The sequence below is a fragment of the Drosophila nasuta genome, chromosome 3 (assembly GCF_023558535.2).
Source record: "Drosophila nasuta strain 15112-1781.00 chromosome 3, ASM2355853v1, whole genome shotgun sequence".
Classification (NCBI taxonomy): domain Eukaryota; kingdom Metazoa; phylum Arthropoda; class Insecta; order Diptera; family Drosophilidae; genus Drosophila; species Drosophila nasuta.
In genome coordinates this window covers 9,834,655-9,851,148 of record NC_083457.1, presented here as the reverse complement: position 1 = coordinate 9,851,148, position 16,494 = coordinate 9,834,655, and the positions used below count along the sequence as shown (strand labels likewise).

The window sequence follows — 16,494 nt, the reverse complement described above, 5'->3', positions numbered from 1 at the left end:
TGAGGGTGGGGCATCATGCACTGCCAAATGAGTCGTACTGGCGCAATGTTCCTTCCATAAAAATTCTCTAAAATTATTGCGCACGCTTTATTGCGCAATTTGCACAAGAGAACTAAATAAAAAAAAAAGCAAATGGCAAGTCATAAAAATAAATATTTATTTAATGCCCGTTGACAAATAATTTAATGCACACAAGATTTGTATAACAATTATTCGAACACATTTACATTTAAATGTTGGATTTTTGCACAGCGAGGCAATTAGATAATTGAAAGCACTGCCAAATAATTGAAACAACTACTGCTAGAGATCTTTTCTATGGCTGCTTACGTGATTAGCTCCATTCATGTCGAGTAATTATATATGCACACAGAGTATAGAAAAGGAACTCTTGATAAGTGTAAACTGAAATATTCAGTAAATACAAAGACGGAGAAGCGACGAACGAGCGTCGAAAAAAATATCCTTTGAAATGTCTGCTAATGGTTGGGAGCAAAACATAGTAGTGCTGTGGCAGGCGAGGTGAGGAGCAGAAGGATGAAGGCGACAGGCGGGCGGGTGAGGCTGCGCTCTAATTAGAATAATTTCGCGCTGCGCTGCGTGCGCCAACGTTGGAAATGTTCTACCATCTGTCAAGGGGTGGCAGCAACAGAAGCAGCGGCAGCAGCAGGTGCTTGCCTGCAGGACATACACACACACACACACACACACACACACCAGTGCACAACGCAAACAGTTTGGTGTGTGTGTTTGTATGTGTACAGCATATATGGGCTGGTCGACTTTGTCGAGCATGACGAGCAAATGTCAGAGCAAAAGGTCAGTGAACCTGACTCTGGCGACGAGGACAAAGTGACATAGCCTCAAAATAATCACCAAGAGCGCCAGCAGCGACATAGCATATAACACACACATGACACACTCTCATACACACATAAAACACACACTGACTCGCTTCACAACACAAACACATAGAGCAAAATTACACACACATGCAGAACACACACACTCGTTGTTGGCGTTCATCTTTAAATTGCAAAATGTAATTAATTTGTGGGCGATTTTTCATTTCCTGCCTCCTGACTTTGTACTTCGGCTGCACAAGCAAACTTTCTTCGTCGCCTTTCCACCTTCCACTTTTCATTTTTCGCGTTACTAATTTCCTCATCATTTGCGGTTGCGTTGTCGTTATTGGCAGCAAGATTTTCCTTCATCCTCGTGCCACACACACATCCCATAAGTTGCCGCATGCACACAGCTTTGTGGGGCTTAATTTTAATTAATTTCAATGTGTGTCTGATTTAGTTAATGCGGCGCCAAAGATTTCTCTTCGTTATAAGCCGACAAGCTCAGCGTGAAGCACACAGCCAATTTTCATTTGCGAAAAACGAAACGAAAAATGTTTTTCCAACGTTTTTCCTACGCAGCTCGCACACAAAGGTACAAGAGTATTTTAATTTAGTGGCCAAATATGTAACATTGGCTTTAGGCTGCACATACAACCGCAATCACCATATGCTCATAAATATTTTGATTTGCATATAGAACAGACAGGATATTATGTTTTCGTCAGGTTATCCTAAAATTACAACGGAAATTACAGAAAATCTTAATAATAAAAAATGTTACTTATATTTTATGTGTTTATTATATTGTAAATTAAATCTTTAATTTTAAGCCATATTTTCGGTATCTTTAAAAATATAGAAACTATTGCTTGGAATCGGTTAAGTTTTTGAAACATTTTCCACATCAAGCATAAGTTATTTAACATAATAAACAAAAACTATAAAAAACAGGTATTTTTAATTTTGTAACTTTATTATATTTTTTTTTTATATATTCTAGGCTAAAAATTATAATGGAGAAGAATTTGAAAAGGAAAAGAAAAGAAGAATTTGAAAATGAAAAGAATTTAAATTACCGCATAAACTCAATTGTTCGCGATTCGCAAAGTTTTAATAACTAAAGTAATAGGTATACTTTGCCCAAAGACCTTTATTGTATATATTGAAGTATTATTTTTTGCTTCATTAAAAATATATTAACCATTTTAATACAGTTTCCTTAAATTTTATCACGCTTTCATTATTTAATCACTAACAGAAACAATGTTCAAATAAAGAACAAAAGACAGAACCAAGGTCGCAACAGAAACACAAAGGCATGCAGTGAGCTGCTCTCATGTGAATTTTGCTTAATTCTACCTTAATGAATTCCATTCGTTTATGCATAAATAAGAATGCCAGCCATATATGAATTCCCAACACACACAACAAGTCAGAACGATGAAGCGAAAAACTGGCGATATTTTATCTGTTTTTGCAATGTTTGTTAATGCTTGTTTAGCTGATTCGCAAATACGCATCGATGTCAACATCAGCATAATTTGCTAAGATTTTCGTTTCGTTTCGTCTGTTTGGCAACAAATGCATAAATCAATTCGAACTGTTTCCATATCATACTTTGACATGTTTTTGGCTTTGCCATGCGATCCATAAATAGCAGAGTGTCAACAAAATAAAAGCGAGCAAAGAGGAAACAAAATGCAGAGGGAACCAAAACAAAAGTGTCGACAATTGAAAACGTATAAACTTGTGGTTGGCAGCAAGAGATGGAGATGGAGCTCGAGTGCGGGTAATCGAATAAGGCAAAAGCCAAGGTATACACAAAAGTCAATGGGAAATAACGCACACACACATACATAAATACTCAGAGTGTGCAAAACGGAAACGGAAACAGAGAACGCAATTTTTGTGGTACAAATACTATACAAATTTAATGGTGCGCAAATTTTTATTGTTTTTTGTTTTCGTTTTTTCTGCTGTTGTTGTTACTTTGAAAGTAAATTTTGCTTTTTTTTGTTTGCATTCACATTTTATTTACTTGTTTGTTCACCGCCATTCGCATTTCGCATTTAGTATTCGCTTCTCTTCACATTTTATGCATATTTCTGATTTGAGTTGCGCTATTTGCTCTGACCACCTCTCTCCATCTCCACTCTATTTTGTACTCTACTGTACTACAATCAAATATTTTTGGTCTCTCTTCAGACGTTGCTTTCATTTCTTGATGCCTTCCGGCTCGCTTTGTTTTTGTGTGCGGTCTGTGTGTCTATTGAAAAGCTAAACGGAAACTTTTGGTTGTCAATGTAATTTGAGTCTCAGACCAACACAGTTGCCACGGTTTCCATCTTGTTGCTTGCTTTGCTACCTATGATTACGTATACGCTCCGTTGAGCATTGAGCAAATTGTAATTAGACGCAGTGGCCGCATTGCTCGCCGGAATAGTTTCCGCCACACGGACCACAATAAATACAGTGTGTTTCTTGGGGGGCACAGAAAGTAAAAGTGCGACGATTGAAACCAGATGCTTTGCTTGATTACAACAAAGGCGAACAATTGAGAGCAGATTTCAGTCGTTGTTCTGTGAACGAAATATCAATTCTCTGATTGTGCCAGATGAAAAACACTTTCATATCTGTCATTTTGAGTTGGCAAATCTAAGCAGTTGTTTATTGAAAAAAACAGAAACATAAACATAATATTACCTCTTAAAATTTACGATTTGTATTGTTAACTTCTTCAGAATGTTGAAGAGCAGTGGCTTCACAGCTTTTTTATCAAGATGCACCAAATCAATGCTTGTTTGAAGTCAAGACCAAAGACCCACGACTGAACCTTGGTCTCGTTTCTTTTATTCCCACGTTTGAGCTGGAAAGCGATTTGAATTCGAGTTTGGATTTGAATTCAAACTATGCAACGAGCACAAACGAATTTGAAATGGACTTTTCATTGCCCTCGCATCGGTTTAATGATTTTGCGGCACCTGCTAGCAAGCTCAATGTACTGCCAGAGAAGTTGGACTTTTCAGAACTCTTGTCATTTCAAAGTGAAACGAGCTCGTATCCAAGGGAGCCATCAATCAAAGAGTTTTGTCCGCCCGTCGATGTCATGCAAATGGAAAGTCAATTGATACCCATCCCAGAGGAGCAGCTGAAAACTGACGAGTCAAGTGAAATTCTTGCTTTCAATGTAAACGAAACTCAACCAGTTTTGGCATCAAAGTTGGGAATATTTAGCGAGTTCCTGAAAAGTAATTCTCATAGTCTTGTAGCTGATGTCAAGCACAACGGAGTCAAGCTTAGACCTCAAGATGCTATCAAGAGAAATGTTTCAACGGATTACTTAATGGTGATTAAGAAGGAAATGCAAGAGGATTTGCTTGAAGCGGGTAAAAAATTTAGGATATTTAAATTCAATATCTAATTCAATTTTTAATATTTATTCTAGCCATTCAAACATCTATTTTGGCTTCCTATTATAACTCAAGAGACAAAAATATGCTGTCTTCTGCAACTGCTAATGCCTGCCAGTATGTGAGCATAAAGAATGAATCAGAAGAGGCGAAAAACTCAACCATAAAAGAGAATTCTTTATCAGCTTCAGTTAAAAAGACTTGCAGCTCAACAATCCCGATGGAAAAATTGGAATGTAACAAGAAAATTGCCAAGAAAAATACTCGCAACATCGTTGGAGCCATTGAAATTCAAGAAACTGGAGTTCAAATATTTCGCAAGCCAACAAAGCTCTTCACCTTCGAAAACTTAAGAGATTGGAAGAAAAAGGGTTCGAAATTTATATTATTTATCACCAACTCATAACTAAGTAAGTGCTTAATTAGGTGAAGGACAGATTGAGATTTGGAAATTGCAACAATCTGATGACGAAATCTATTATATGCTACTGTGGGACAAGTGCACGCAAAAGTTGCTCATTCATATGAGGCTGGACAGCAAGTGGAGCATCGATTATTTGACCAACAGCACCAACAGCTGCCGTTGGTCGCACTACAATTATGCTCAGGGTCCGGAGGGGAGTGCGGGAACGTTTTGCGTGTCGCTTCAGAGATTCGAATGTGGCAGCCCAATTTATTGATATTGTGGGCAAATGCACAGCCAATTCAGACTTGCATTGAGCATCATATATTTGTTTTATTTATCTTGAATTGCACACTATTCAGTGTTAGCTAATTACTGATAAGGCCTGACGAAAAATTGATAATGAAGAAATGTGTATTTGAATTGTTATGCACATTTTAAGGCTCCTTATACTACAAATAATATTTCATTTAGACATTTTATTTCTAAAACTTATTATTTCTGTAATTTTGTAAGGGTTGTTATATAAAAAAAATTGATTTCTCAAGAACGTGCAAAAAAAAATTAGAAAATTCAAAATTTGTGATTCGCATATTTTTTTGAAAATAGTTTAATAAATTTTTGAATAGTAAATAATGTTTAATGTCTTCATTTGCAGTAGAGTTATAAATCATCGAAAATAAAGGAAATAAAATTCATATATATATTTTTATTAAAAATATCTTTATCCCGCTACCCATAGGATATGATTTCTATTTAAGAATATTTTTTGTATGGTAAAAAAACGCATACCTTTTACGACTACTATTAATATACAGCCCTTTGAATATTTAAGTATTTTTGTGAAACATATGTATATTAATTTGGTATATTATAAAAATAATACCGCACTGCTATGCATTTATTTATAATGGGTAGCGGGTAGCTCATAGTCGAGCACACTCGACTCGAGTTTCTATAAATTTCGAATTCTTTATGCATATTATTCGATTTTATAGCATAATGGTTTATGTCTTGGGTAATATTTTTAAGCAAAATCAGCTGTTCGTCTCGTTGCTAACAACAAAGCAGTTCTCACAGGTAAAATGTGTAAATATTTGAAGCCGGTCTCACGACTCGTTGCCACAACAAACTGGTGAGCATATCGATCTAACAAATGTGCAGAGATTAATAAAAATTCAAAGTCAAGAAAGCGACTGCTACGCAATAATGGAATCTGATAAACTAACCGAATTAAATAGACAAATAAATGAGATAAAGAAGCGGATTTTGCTAGCAGGTAAAATAACTTTCATTCAACAAAAAGAGTTGACTAAAACAATGGTTTTTCAGAGGGCCAAAAGACGGCCAATGCTGCGGAATGGCAAAAGCAGAATCGCATCAATTGCGACTCAATTGGCACCTTGAAGAAGGACATCAAGGAATTGACTCTGAAGGTAAGTCGCCTACGTAATCCTTTGCAACGTCCTGTGGTCATTAAGGAGCCGAGTTCTGAGCCACGTAAGAAACAAGGTGCCACGCCTACCATTATTGTGGGCAAGGCGACATATCCGATTGGAGCCAAGAATGCTGAAGACGCAATATTTCTGACCGATCTCAAGTTGACTGAGAGTCGGAAGCAAACGGATCTGGTGCGTCATAAGTTTAAGGCACGGCAACAGCATTTTAGCCGGCTCGTTGAACGGTATCGAGAGCTCTTGGCCAACAAGGAGGCGCAGAACCAGAACTTGGGCGAGAAACCACCCGAGACACTCGAAGAGGATGCAAATCGTAAAGTGAGTTGAAGTAATAATCGAGTTTTTCAATGCGACTAATTGAGTTATTCTCTTTAGCTCGTTTGCCAGCTGGAGAATGAGATACATCGCACCAATGTGCAGTGGATGGAGGCGGAGCACATACGCAAGAAATACAGATCCATTGAGGCATCGCTCATGACTGATGCTGAGCGATTTGAGCGTAGTTTGCGCGAGCTAGAGCAATCCTTGAATGAACAGAAGGCGGAGATCGAGCGACTACAGCAGGTGCACAATGAAGCCATCGAAATGCGTGATGCCGCCAAGGTGATTCTACAGCGTCAAGAGCAGCAAGCGAATCTGTCGCAGAAAACTCGCGAGCGTCAAGCGCTCGACTTTCGCAAGCAGGTCGAAGCACGTAAACTGGAATTGGAGCGCATTGGACGCAAGCTGTTCGCTGAGACCAAGACGCTAGTGCATCAGGATAGCGTGGGTTCCAGTTCGGGGGATCAACACACTGCTAAGACAGAGAACGGTGAGGAAGAGCCAGTGTCGCAGCTGGAAAGCGTCACCAGCGACATGGAATCCCTCTTCAAGCAGCTGATGGAGGCTTCTGGAGCCACTTCACCCTTTGAGGTCTTTGAGCGTTTCAGTGCACAAAAGGAATCGGCTGCGCGTCTCACATATCTGCGCAAGGCAGCCGAGGCGGAGAAAGCCAATCTGGAGGCAGAGCGAGAGGCATTAACAAGCGAACTAGAAGCATCCAAGTTCTCGGATGTCAAGGAAAGCGAAGTGTAAGTTTGGTGAACAAAGTATAAGTTTAAATTATAGATTTCAATGCATGTTTGCAGCAATCAAGAAGTCATCGAACAGATCAAAAATAATATAGGCGTCATGGAGCAGGAGCGTAAAAAGGACACAGATGCCGCAGACAAGTCAATGGGTGTACTTAAGTACATTAAGGAGCGCATCTGTGAGATGATCTTCAAGGTGCAGGAAGTGGACGAGAGCAACATTGATATGAAAGAGCGTAAGCTGCACATTAGCGTCGCTGAGTTGCCCAATTTTCTTGCTCACACAGCGCAAGATGAAGACTTGATTGAGATACTCAAGCTGAAGATCAAGCGCTGCCAGGAGCTGAGCAAACCCGAAGATGTGCCGCCCCTAGAGATACCCAAATTGGACTTGGAAGAGGACGAGGATGATGCGTATCAACTGGAGCCACCAAAGTCGCCGTCGGTAGTGGAGGGTGGAAAACCACAGCCGATGCCCATGTGCTATTACAATCTATTCGCTGGTCGTGCACAGCGAGCAGCTGGCACTTCCTCATCCTCGCCAGAACAGGCGCCAGCAGTGGGTAAGTTGAGAAGACACTTGCTGCTCGATATCAGCTAACCGCAAATTATTTTCATTGTTTGTGTAGTGGCGACAACAGATGACGATAATGAGGTGCCATCGCGTAACTTCCTCAAGAGACAATCAGTGCTCATTGTGGACTCGAAATCACGTCGAAAACCGTTTAGACCGCCACCTGGCGGCAGGAGGAAGTAGTTCGAATCAGCAATATTAGCATGAGCGAAAAACTACAGAGTGGAAATTCAACAAAGAGTCTCGAAGCCACAGAATTTTATATATTATATAATATATAGCAGATATTATCAAAAGGGAATAACTTTTACTTACATTCGTTTTATTACATCAATTTTGCAAATAAAGTAGATCAAGTAGAAATTGCTGGTCTGGGACTTTAATTTTTAAACCTATTTTACTTTGGATTAATCATAGAATATTAATATAGTATTCGTTTTTATACTCGCTACCCATAGGGTAGAAGGGTATTATAACTTTGTGCCGACAGGAAATGTAATTAACAGGTAGAAGGAGGCATCTCCGACCCTATAAATTATATATATTCTTGATCAGCGTCAACAGCCGAGACGATCTAGCCATGTCCGTCTGTCCGTCTGTGTGTCTGTCCGTCAGTGTGTCTGTCCGTCTGTCCGTATGAACACCTAGATCTCATAACTATAGTAGTCATGATTCCTGAAAATTTGGTTGCGATCAGATAAAAATTGTCGAAGTTATTAAATAAATACTTTTGTATGGGAAAAAACGCCTACTTACTAGGGGTCTGAGTTGCTTTGGCTGACAATCTGGTATATTGAGCCGTCCATGGTATATTTTGAATGCGGTACTATATCGATATACCACATATACCATTTGGTATGTTTTTAGTATATTTGCAGTATATTTGGTATATTTTGAGAACAATACCGCAAAATATATTGGCTTTAATCAAATTGGGTAGCGGGTATCTCACAGTCGAGTACACTCGACTGTAGCTTTCTTACTTGTTTACTTTAATTAAATTCGAATCCGAAAAAATCAAACTTAAAAAACTTACAATATTATTTGATCGACTTAAAATATTTAATAAAATTTATATTTTATTTCGATCAAAGATATATACCACATTTGCAAATTGTTGACTGAAGAATAAAATACAAAATCTGGCATTTTATTTCAATCATATTTTCATTTCATACTTCACTTAATTCTTCGTTATTTACTCAAGTATAAATTGTCGATTTCGCATTCATAAATAAATAATATTCAATTTTCCCTTAATCAATTTTTATATATCAGCAAGAGCAACAAAATTCATTTAATTCTCTAAACAAATCCTATTCATAAAACTAGATTGAATGAAAAATGAAATCTCAATCTGTATTGCGACCTAATCCAATTTGTCAACATTTAGTAGTTTCATGCAGAAACAATAACAAGTTAACTACGAATACGAGAGACGAGTTAAGATAAGTCACTGGTGCTGCTGCTGCTGTTTCTGTTGCAATCCCCTTTGTGCGATTTAATACTTATCGAAGCATGTTCTGGCCATATTTTCTGGCTGCTGTCGCTCTCGGCTGGATGAATGTCAACGGCTCTAGTGGAATGACATAACAAATAGCAGTGCCGGACGATGCAGCAAGGACGTTACCCAGAGTAAACAATATTTATTGCAGCCCCCAGAATATAAACGAAGGACAAAGCAGCACAACGAAGCAGCACGATGAAGGACGATGACGACGACGACGAACTAACGGCCAAATGAAGTGCAAAACGGAACAAAGTGCGGACCGCGGCTGTTGCAAGAGAAATAACCTTTCAAAAATTGTTTACACCAGTGGATGTAAGGATGGCTTGGCCTCGCCTGTTTTGGTGCTGGCTCCGACCCAGGCGACCAGCCGTCTATCGTTCTAACTTGCAGTAATAAAGCGCAGCAGCTGACAACGAGCAATCAACGCGGACCGTGAACGGAGTTGGGAGACGATGGCGAAGGCGAAGGCGTAGGCAATGATGGCAGTGACAGCCGGCAAAGCTCCGTGGTGATGGGCAAACAAAGATGCCTGATGATCTATTACATGGCGTGTTGCCGGAAATGCAAGGCACAAACCGAAGGGAACTCGCTAGCGATGTCAACTAAATGTCAACAGCGACGCCATAAGCAGAATAGCAGCATAACACTGCATCATCTAGAGACTGAGCTAGATTGAAGGACTGCAAAGAAAAGGGAAACTTCGCATAGACAGAGAGTCTCGACTCAATGCTGAACATCAGCAGCAGCGGAGTAATCCACTCGCCATACTGACAAAACAAAAGCTCTGTAGACCACCTCGAGGCTAAAGGATACTAAGCTCAGGTTTTTGTATTAGACACAGTAAGCCCTTCGCTGGTGGCATTGGCCCTGACGTCGCAGAAGGTTGCGAACCTCAAGGATAATGGCCACAGTAGAAATTTGCAGTTGGGGTTGCCCAGCAATTGACACCGTGTATCTGCCGATGCTCTCTCCGTAATGCATTTTTAATTATTTCCTTGAATGTCGAGGAAGTTTTTCTCTCCTAGATAGCTGCTATTGCCAGGTAACCTGTTAATGTGAATGTCAATGTTTTTTGCTTGTGCTTTGGGCTGTCATAATGTGAAATGACCTGACATCAAAAGTAATGAGAAAAGCCACTTATGCAGCATAAGCATTTTGCCATTTGAAAGTGACAGTTGGCATCACAAATGTCAAAATGTTTATGAAATATGTAACTAGTAATTTGCAATTTACATTGGATAAATAAATTAGTTGCTGGCTTCAAATTTCCCAGTGGAGCACAGAGCAGCCAGCGGCAAGTAAGGAAAGCTGCTGACTGTGTAATTGGAAATCCCAAAACAGTTTGCTGCCTTTTCGACAGCCGTTAAATCACCTTGCGGTAACCACGCCCAATTTTAAAGCAATTAGGCAATTCAATCTCGCATCGCCAGTAAATCAAACGCCCATCGATTGAAGAGAGCAGCAACTAATTTGAGAAAGAGAGAGAGACTGAGTGAGCGAGAGTGGAGGAAGAGTCGTTCAATAAAACCGCAAAACAATAAATTTAAATTTCTCTTGGCAGCACGTAAAACTTTTTAACAGTGCATAAACTACCACAGAGAGCCCAAAAAGAGCGCACAGAGTCAGTCCTACTGACTACGAGGACGAGCACGAGTACGAGTATGTAATGTGTTTGTGTGTGTGACAGTTGTGCAAATAAATGAGCGGAAACGGAAACGGTTTGGGTTGCTGCCGCGTCGGGGCAGCAACTCGGTTCTCGCGTCTCAAAAAGTCTGCGTCTGTCGTCTCGTTTCGTTTGGTTTCGTTTCGTTTGGGCTTGGTTCCGTTTGGTTTCGTCGGCCGCGGGCTTGCACAACACTGCGAATGATAAATAACGTAATTTCTTTATAACTTTTCATTCAAATTTTTGGTTGCTTTTCGGCCACGCTTGTTGCTGCTTTGCCTCGACATCGCCTCGCCTGCCGGCAACGCCTTGGCCAGGCCCGCGTTTGGCTCGTTTTACTGCTTGTTGTTAAGTAAAATAAATTGCGATTCCATGTAATAAAAGTCAATCATAATAATTCAATGACTCATCGTGCGGAGCCACTCTGATTTCGAGGCCACAGCGACATCTTATGTTATGCCGGGTACACGCAGTTTTTCTTCCTCCACAGTTTATATTGTTGACACATAGACAGGTTCAACGGCGTATACATTAAAGTGTTATAAATCCTTGAGACTTTTGTTAAAGCCCCTGCTGCATGTGCTTTTTCGGTTTCTCTCGAGTCAACCACATACGCGTATCTTGTTCTTGTGCCAGTTGCGTGCCAGATGCTACACCGAAATTTGACTGCCTAAGAAAAAAAAAGACGCTAGAAAATATTGGCAACACATAAATCTTATCTACGCGTTGGCTGCGACGTTCTTCTAGAGTTTTTGTGCTAATTTTTCTTTGCCTCTCGCTCGTGTTCCTTGTTTGCATTGCGTCCTATAACAAATGGCGAGAGCTTCGGTGTGTTTATTTTTGAGCGCCGCCTATATTTATGTTTTTCCATAGACAACAGATGCACGAACCATTTATTATCTCAACAGCATGATGCAAAGAACAAAATAAATAAAAAACAGAAAACAACAAAAACAAATGAATATTACAATTATAAATATCTCCCAGATTGCAATCAAAAGAGCATGCTTAATATCCAGCTGTTAAACGGGCCCCTCAAGTAAAATCTAAATGAGTTAATTATCCAAAGCAAAAGTCGGTCAATTAATCATTCATAAAACAAACAGTATAGTTGGGATATTTATCAACACAAACGCCGCGTTTTTCATCAAAATACGGATAATCGTCAGGGCATTTAAGCAGTCTGTTGGAAGACTGGTTCTTGCAAAATATATATTCTGTGCAGCCAGTGTTGATGGCAGTGACAAAAGTTGAGTTCAGATTGGCGCAACGATCAAAGGGACAACTGTATGTGTCGGGGTTCACGCACTTTTGACTCCACCATTGAAAATGTTTGCCCAGAGGACAACTGTGCAACTTGCCAATGGCATACTGTGAGCTGCAAGTGTAATAACCCTGACAGGTTAGGGAATCTGAAATGAATTGGTCACCCGAACGATCCGATTGATAGAACTCGGCACAAACATTGGCATCTGTAGCAGGCGGCTGCTTCTTCACTACTTCAAAGCCATCTTCGCCACAATGCTCGGGCTTCAGCGTTTGACAGATGCCATTCTTGTAATTATAGTAGCGCTGAGCAGTGCAGACCTTGAGCATACTCGCTCCATTCAGGCACTCCAGATAAAGGCCACAGTTCTGGGGATCACCAACAGTTGTGCCGCTCGGCATAAAAGCGCATATATCGATGCTCCTCTGAGGACATCCGGCTGCACTGGACACACATGTCTGTAGGCGGTTACTAAACAGGTAACCATCTGGACAGCTGTACACTTCATCATCGCCGCATTTCTTGTACTTCCGACAATCAAATGGCTCGGCTAGATAGTCGCCTTCCTTTTGCTGTGCACAACGCTCCCAATCCTGAGGGACACAACGCACTTCTCTCGCCAGCTCGCACATTCCCGATGGCGCATCATGGAAATATCCCTTGGGGCAATAGCCACGTCCGACAAGCTTATTATTGCTGCAATATGCCCAGGCCTGGCAGTCACTGGAGTCACCTATGTGGCCCGTTCCGTGCCAGTAATTGCAAACAAACTCCATTGAAATGCCACTCGATGATGATTGCCACAGCAGCGCAGTCCACACGAATGCATTCAGAAACTGATTGGAAACTGAAGAGAAGTGAACTTTAATCTAGCCGCTGTCCATCACAAATGCTGCTTCTCTACCTCTCATTGTACACAGACTTCTTTCACTTTCAGCAGCAGCAATGCAACTAATCATTCCAATCGCAACTTCTGTTGCTCTGAAAGCAACGCAACGACTTAATGATTACTTGTAATTTTCTGTGTTCGGCTTGCTATCAATGATAAGTGCCGAAAACTTCTAAGAACATGTGAAACGAATTCAATGTACATGTAAATAGATACAGAGCAAGTCAGAATCTACGCTGATAACACTGGGTTTATCATTATTTGAACTACAGAAAATCAAGTATACGATATGTTGGTCTACTTTTCACGGGAGACTTTGATAGGGAAACTTAAAAATGACTATGAAAATAAAGACAAAGAAAGTAAAAAGTTAGATAAATAGTGTAACTACTCTGCTTACAAATTGTTGTGTAAGCTAATAGAGTACTTTTAATTTTAAACGAACTATTTAATTTTTTTCATAGGAAAATTTGGTTGGGCAGTTTGATAATTACTAAGGCATTAGTACAATGTTTTTATTCATTGCACACATTCATTGCAACATTCTAGAAAATCAATGCTGATAACACAGGATTTTTCAACAATTGTACTGCACGATATCAAGTATACGAACTGTTGGTATTTTTTTCAAGGGAGATCGGGCAATTCAAAAATATGTAAGAAGTCGATGTAAAATATATTATTGAATTCTTAAATTTATTGCAAACATTTGCACTGAGTTTATTATCAATTGAATTTCGAAAAATCAAGATCATTTAAAAATTTTTAGAAAATGAAATTATGTATCTAATTTATTTCTATGCTGAGAATATTTGGTTTATCATAAATTGAACTACATACAAATATCAAGTATACGAGACGTTGGTTTTAAATTGTTAAGGTAATTTAAAAATATTAATGAAATTAATTTGAAAAATGATTATAATAAATTAGATTTCCCATTCAATTTAAATAAATTTAGTTGAAAATTAATATTTAGCTATATTTAGATATATTGTAATTGTAAATAATCAAGTATACGAACTGTAAATCTTCTTTTGACAGTTTTTGATAAGACAAGTTATAAATATTTTAGAAGTTAATGATAAAAATGTAATATTGAGTTCGTCAGTTTGAGGTAAGAATTTAAAATATTTTTCAATATGTACAAAATTTTAACTGTTTAAATCACTAACTAGCGTTTTACTGTAATAGAGTTATTGAAGCAATTCAGTGAATAATTGGTTTTTGATAGTAGCTAAATTGATATGCGAAATCTAATTGCCGTCGCCAAAATACACACTCTTATGCTTGTTTGTTTTTGCGAGCACCAAATTCAAGCTGATAGCTTCTTAATGCCGCAGGGCAGCTCAAAGTAAACTGTTATTCACTCGAAGTGGTATTTCGTAAATGCCATTTATGAATATGTAAGCAAGAATAGCTCAACCAAAAACTGTGAGTTTTTGATGATACTCTAAGTGCCTATTAGACTCAAGGGGTCTTGTTGTACGTAACTAACTTGATTTCACATTTTTTCTATCTACACTTCTCTTCTGTTTAAAGAACCTGAACAGCCGGAACAGCAACGCAGACTAAGCGACTTGTAGTGGAAGTAACATAATCTATCTAAAAGATAGAGAAGAAGTAGAGAAGAAAATAAAGAAAGAAATTGATGCAAAATTGTACGAGAGACAGAGTTCTTTTGCATACGTCTCGGTGATTGTAAAAAACAGGAGGCGGAACTGGCGCCTTGCCGCTGTCGTGCATCCAATGTAAACTACTTAACTTCGGCTCGTTGCATTTATTGACATTTTATGCTTAAGGACATGTTTAATATCCTTGACGCACTGCAACGAACACGACTAAGTTGGCAGCTTTCAACAATGGAATAACAGACGCTAGGTGGCTATAAAAAGATTTACTAAAGCGCTTCATTATTGCCAAAGGCATTCCCGAAAAAATCTAGTTAAGATAATGCCCCAGCAGTTAACTGCTACTGATTGAGAAAACAATCCTTAAAGCCATTTTTCTATGTTACTTTTATGGCATAGTAGACTGCCTGTAATATATCATTCAATGACTTTAGTCTCGTTAAGCAAGCACTACTTCTACGATATACATATGTCTGACTATCTGTGTGTGCGTTTCATAGAAAAACAGATACAACAACAACAACAAGGATGTCAATTTCGAACATATGCAAATGGCATGAACCCACTTTGGGCCCTTTGCTTTTACCACTTCCGCTGCACAATGTCGAGAGTCCCAGCAGCGGCGCCATTCGCTTCCGTTTCCGTTTACCATACGACATTTATGGAGCTCATCATACCCCTGATTGTCCAACTCCCCTCTTCGAACACCCGACAACGGCTAACTACTTGCCCTTTATTCTCTATTCAATCAGTGGCTGTCTGCCTTTCACCGGTTTCCACAGACCCTTTCTCCTCTCTCTCTCATGGCAAATTGCGCGCCTCTTTCTGGGCCCATCCTCTACCTCCGTCTCCGTCTCAGTCTCCATTTCCATCTCCATCTCTGTCGCTCTGTAATGTCTGTTCTGTCCACTCATCCATTCCATTCCATTCTTACAGCCTTGTTGTTCTTGTACTTGTTTGCGTGCCGGCTTTTTGTGCTGTCCGCTCGGTTGCCTTCGTAATTTTTTCCACATGTTCACGGCTTGAATATTTTATGGGCTTAAGTGCTTTCAGTTAGAGTCTTTTGCATTGTTCGTGTGCGTTTTGCACCTTGCACTCTGCTTTTGTACAAGGACTCACATAAATTCATTAGATTACTCTTCTCCTTGCCTCCCCTCCGCGCACCCATTGTGTTTAATGTTAGATAGAAGCCAAATGCCAGAAGTCTTACCTGCAAATAAGAAATGAATACAACACATCAGATAAGATATCGTATTGTTTAGATCGTAAACTAATTGCTAGGATTTTGTAATTGATAGGCGAGCGATTGATTTAAAATAATTCTTATATAGAAAAAAATTGAAATTTAAAGTACACAAATTTAGGCAAAAGCAGACGCCACGTGCAGTCTTCTTTCTAAAGGAATCCCCAAAAGAGGCCAGAAAAGTGCAAAGGTCAAGGATTAACATTGCCGTTTGATACCTGGCTCATATAACTCATTTTAATTAGGTTAAATATGCAATGAAAAGTTAAATGTGCCGAGCGAAGCAAAAAAAGAAAAAGGACAACAGAGCATGAACAGATTCTGCTAAAGAAGGCACAACAAGGATAGGGACAGCACGCCGCTAGTCGGGAAGCAGCCAAAGAAGAGCTCTTTAGGAGCCCTTGACGAATATCGCGGAAGCAACTCAAAGGAACGACTGTTCATAAACACGAGGAGCAGGCTCAATGAGATGCAAAGGACGATAAACAAACCCACAAGCGGCGGCGAGAATGTTTGCCGCTGGCGAAAT

The 16,494-nt window shown here is 39.4% G+C and overlaps 4 protein-coding genes across 4 annotated transcripts in view; 2 read left to right on the top strand and 2 right to left on the bottom strand.

Moving 5' to 3' along the window:
* Positions 1-16,494, bottom strand: part of LOC132790993 (uncharacterized) — a 91,368-nt gene that overhangs the window by 27,728 nt on the left and 47,146 nt on the right. The gene's annotated exons all lie outside the window — the stretch shown is intronic.
* LOC132792641 (uncharacterized) lies at positions 3,484-5,230 on the top strand. Its single transcript, XM_060802077.1, has 3 exons — positions 3,484-4,234; positions 4,294-4,629; positions 4,685-5,230. Exons 1-3 carry the CDS (start codon positions 3,784-3,786, stop codon positions 4,936-4,938), a joined length of 1,041 nt encoding a protein of 346 aa, XP_060658060.1. The 5' UTR covers positions 3,484-3,783; the 3' UTR covers positions 4,939-5,230.
* Positions 5,747-8,005, top strand: LOC132791401 (pinin). Its single transcript, XM_060800294.1, has 5 exons — positions 5,747-5,940; positions 5,994-6,436; positions 6,494-7,188; positions 7,246-7,751; positions 7,818-8,005. Exons 1-5 carry the CDS (start codon positions 5,871-5,873, stop codon positions 7,943-7,945), a joined length of 1,842 nt encoding a protein of 613 aa, XP_060656277.1. The 5' UTR covers positions 5,747-5,870; the 3' UTR covers positions 7,946-8,005.
* On the bottom strand, positions 11,866-13,004 carry LOC132792676 (peritrophin-44). The gene has a single exon (XM_060802125.1). The coding sequence runs from the start codon at positions 12,976-12,978 to the stop codon at positions 12,019-12,021; it is 960 nt and encodes a 319-aa protein (XP_060658108.1). The 5' UTR covers positions 12,979-13,004; the 3' UTR covers positions 11,866-12,018.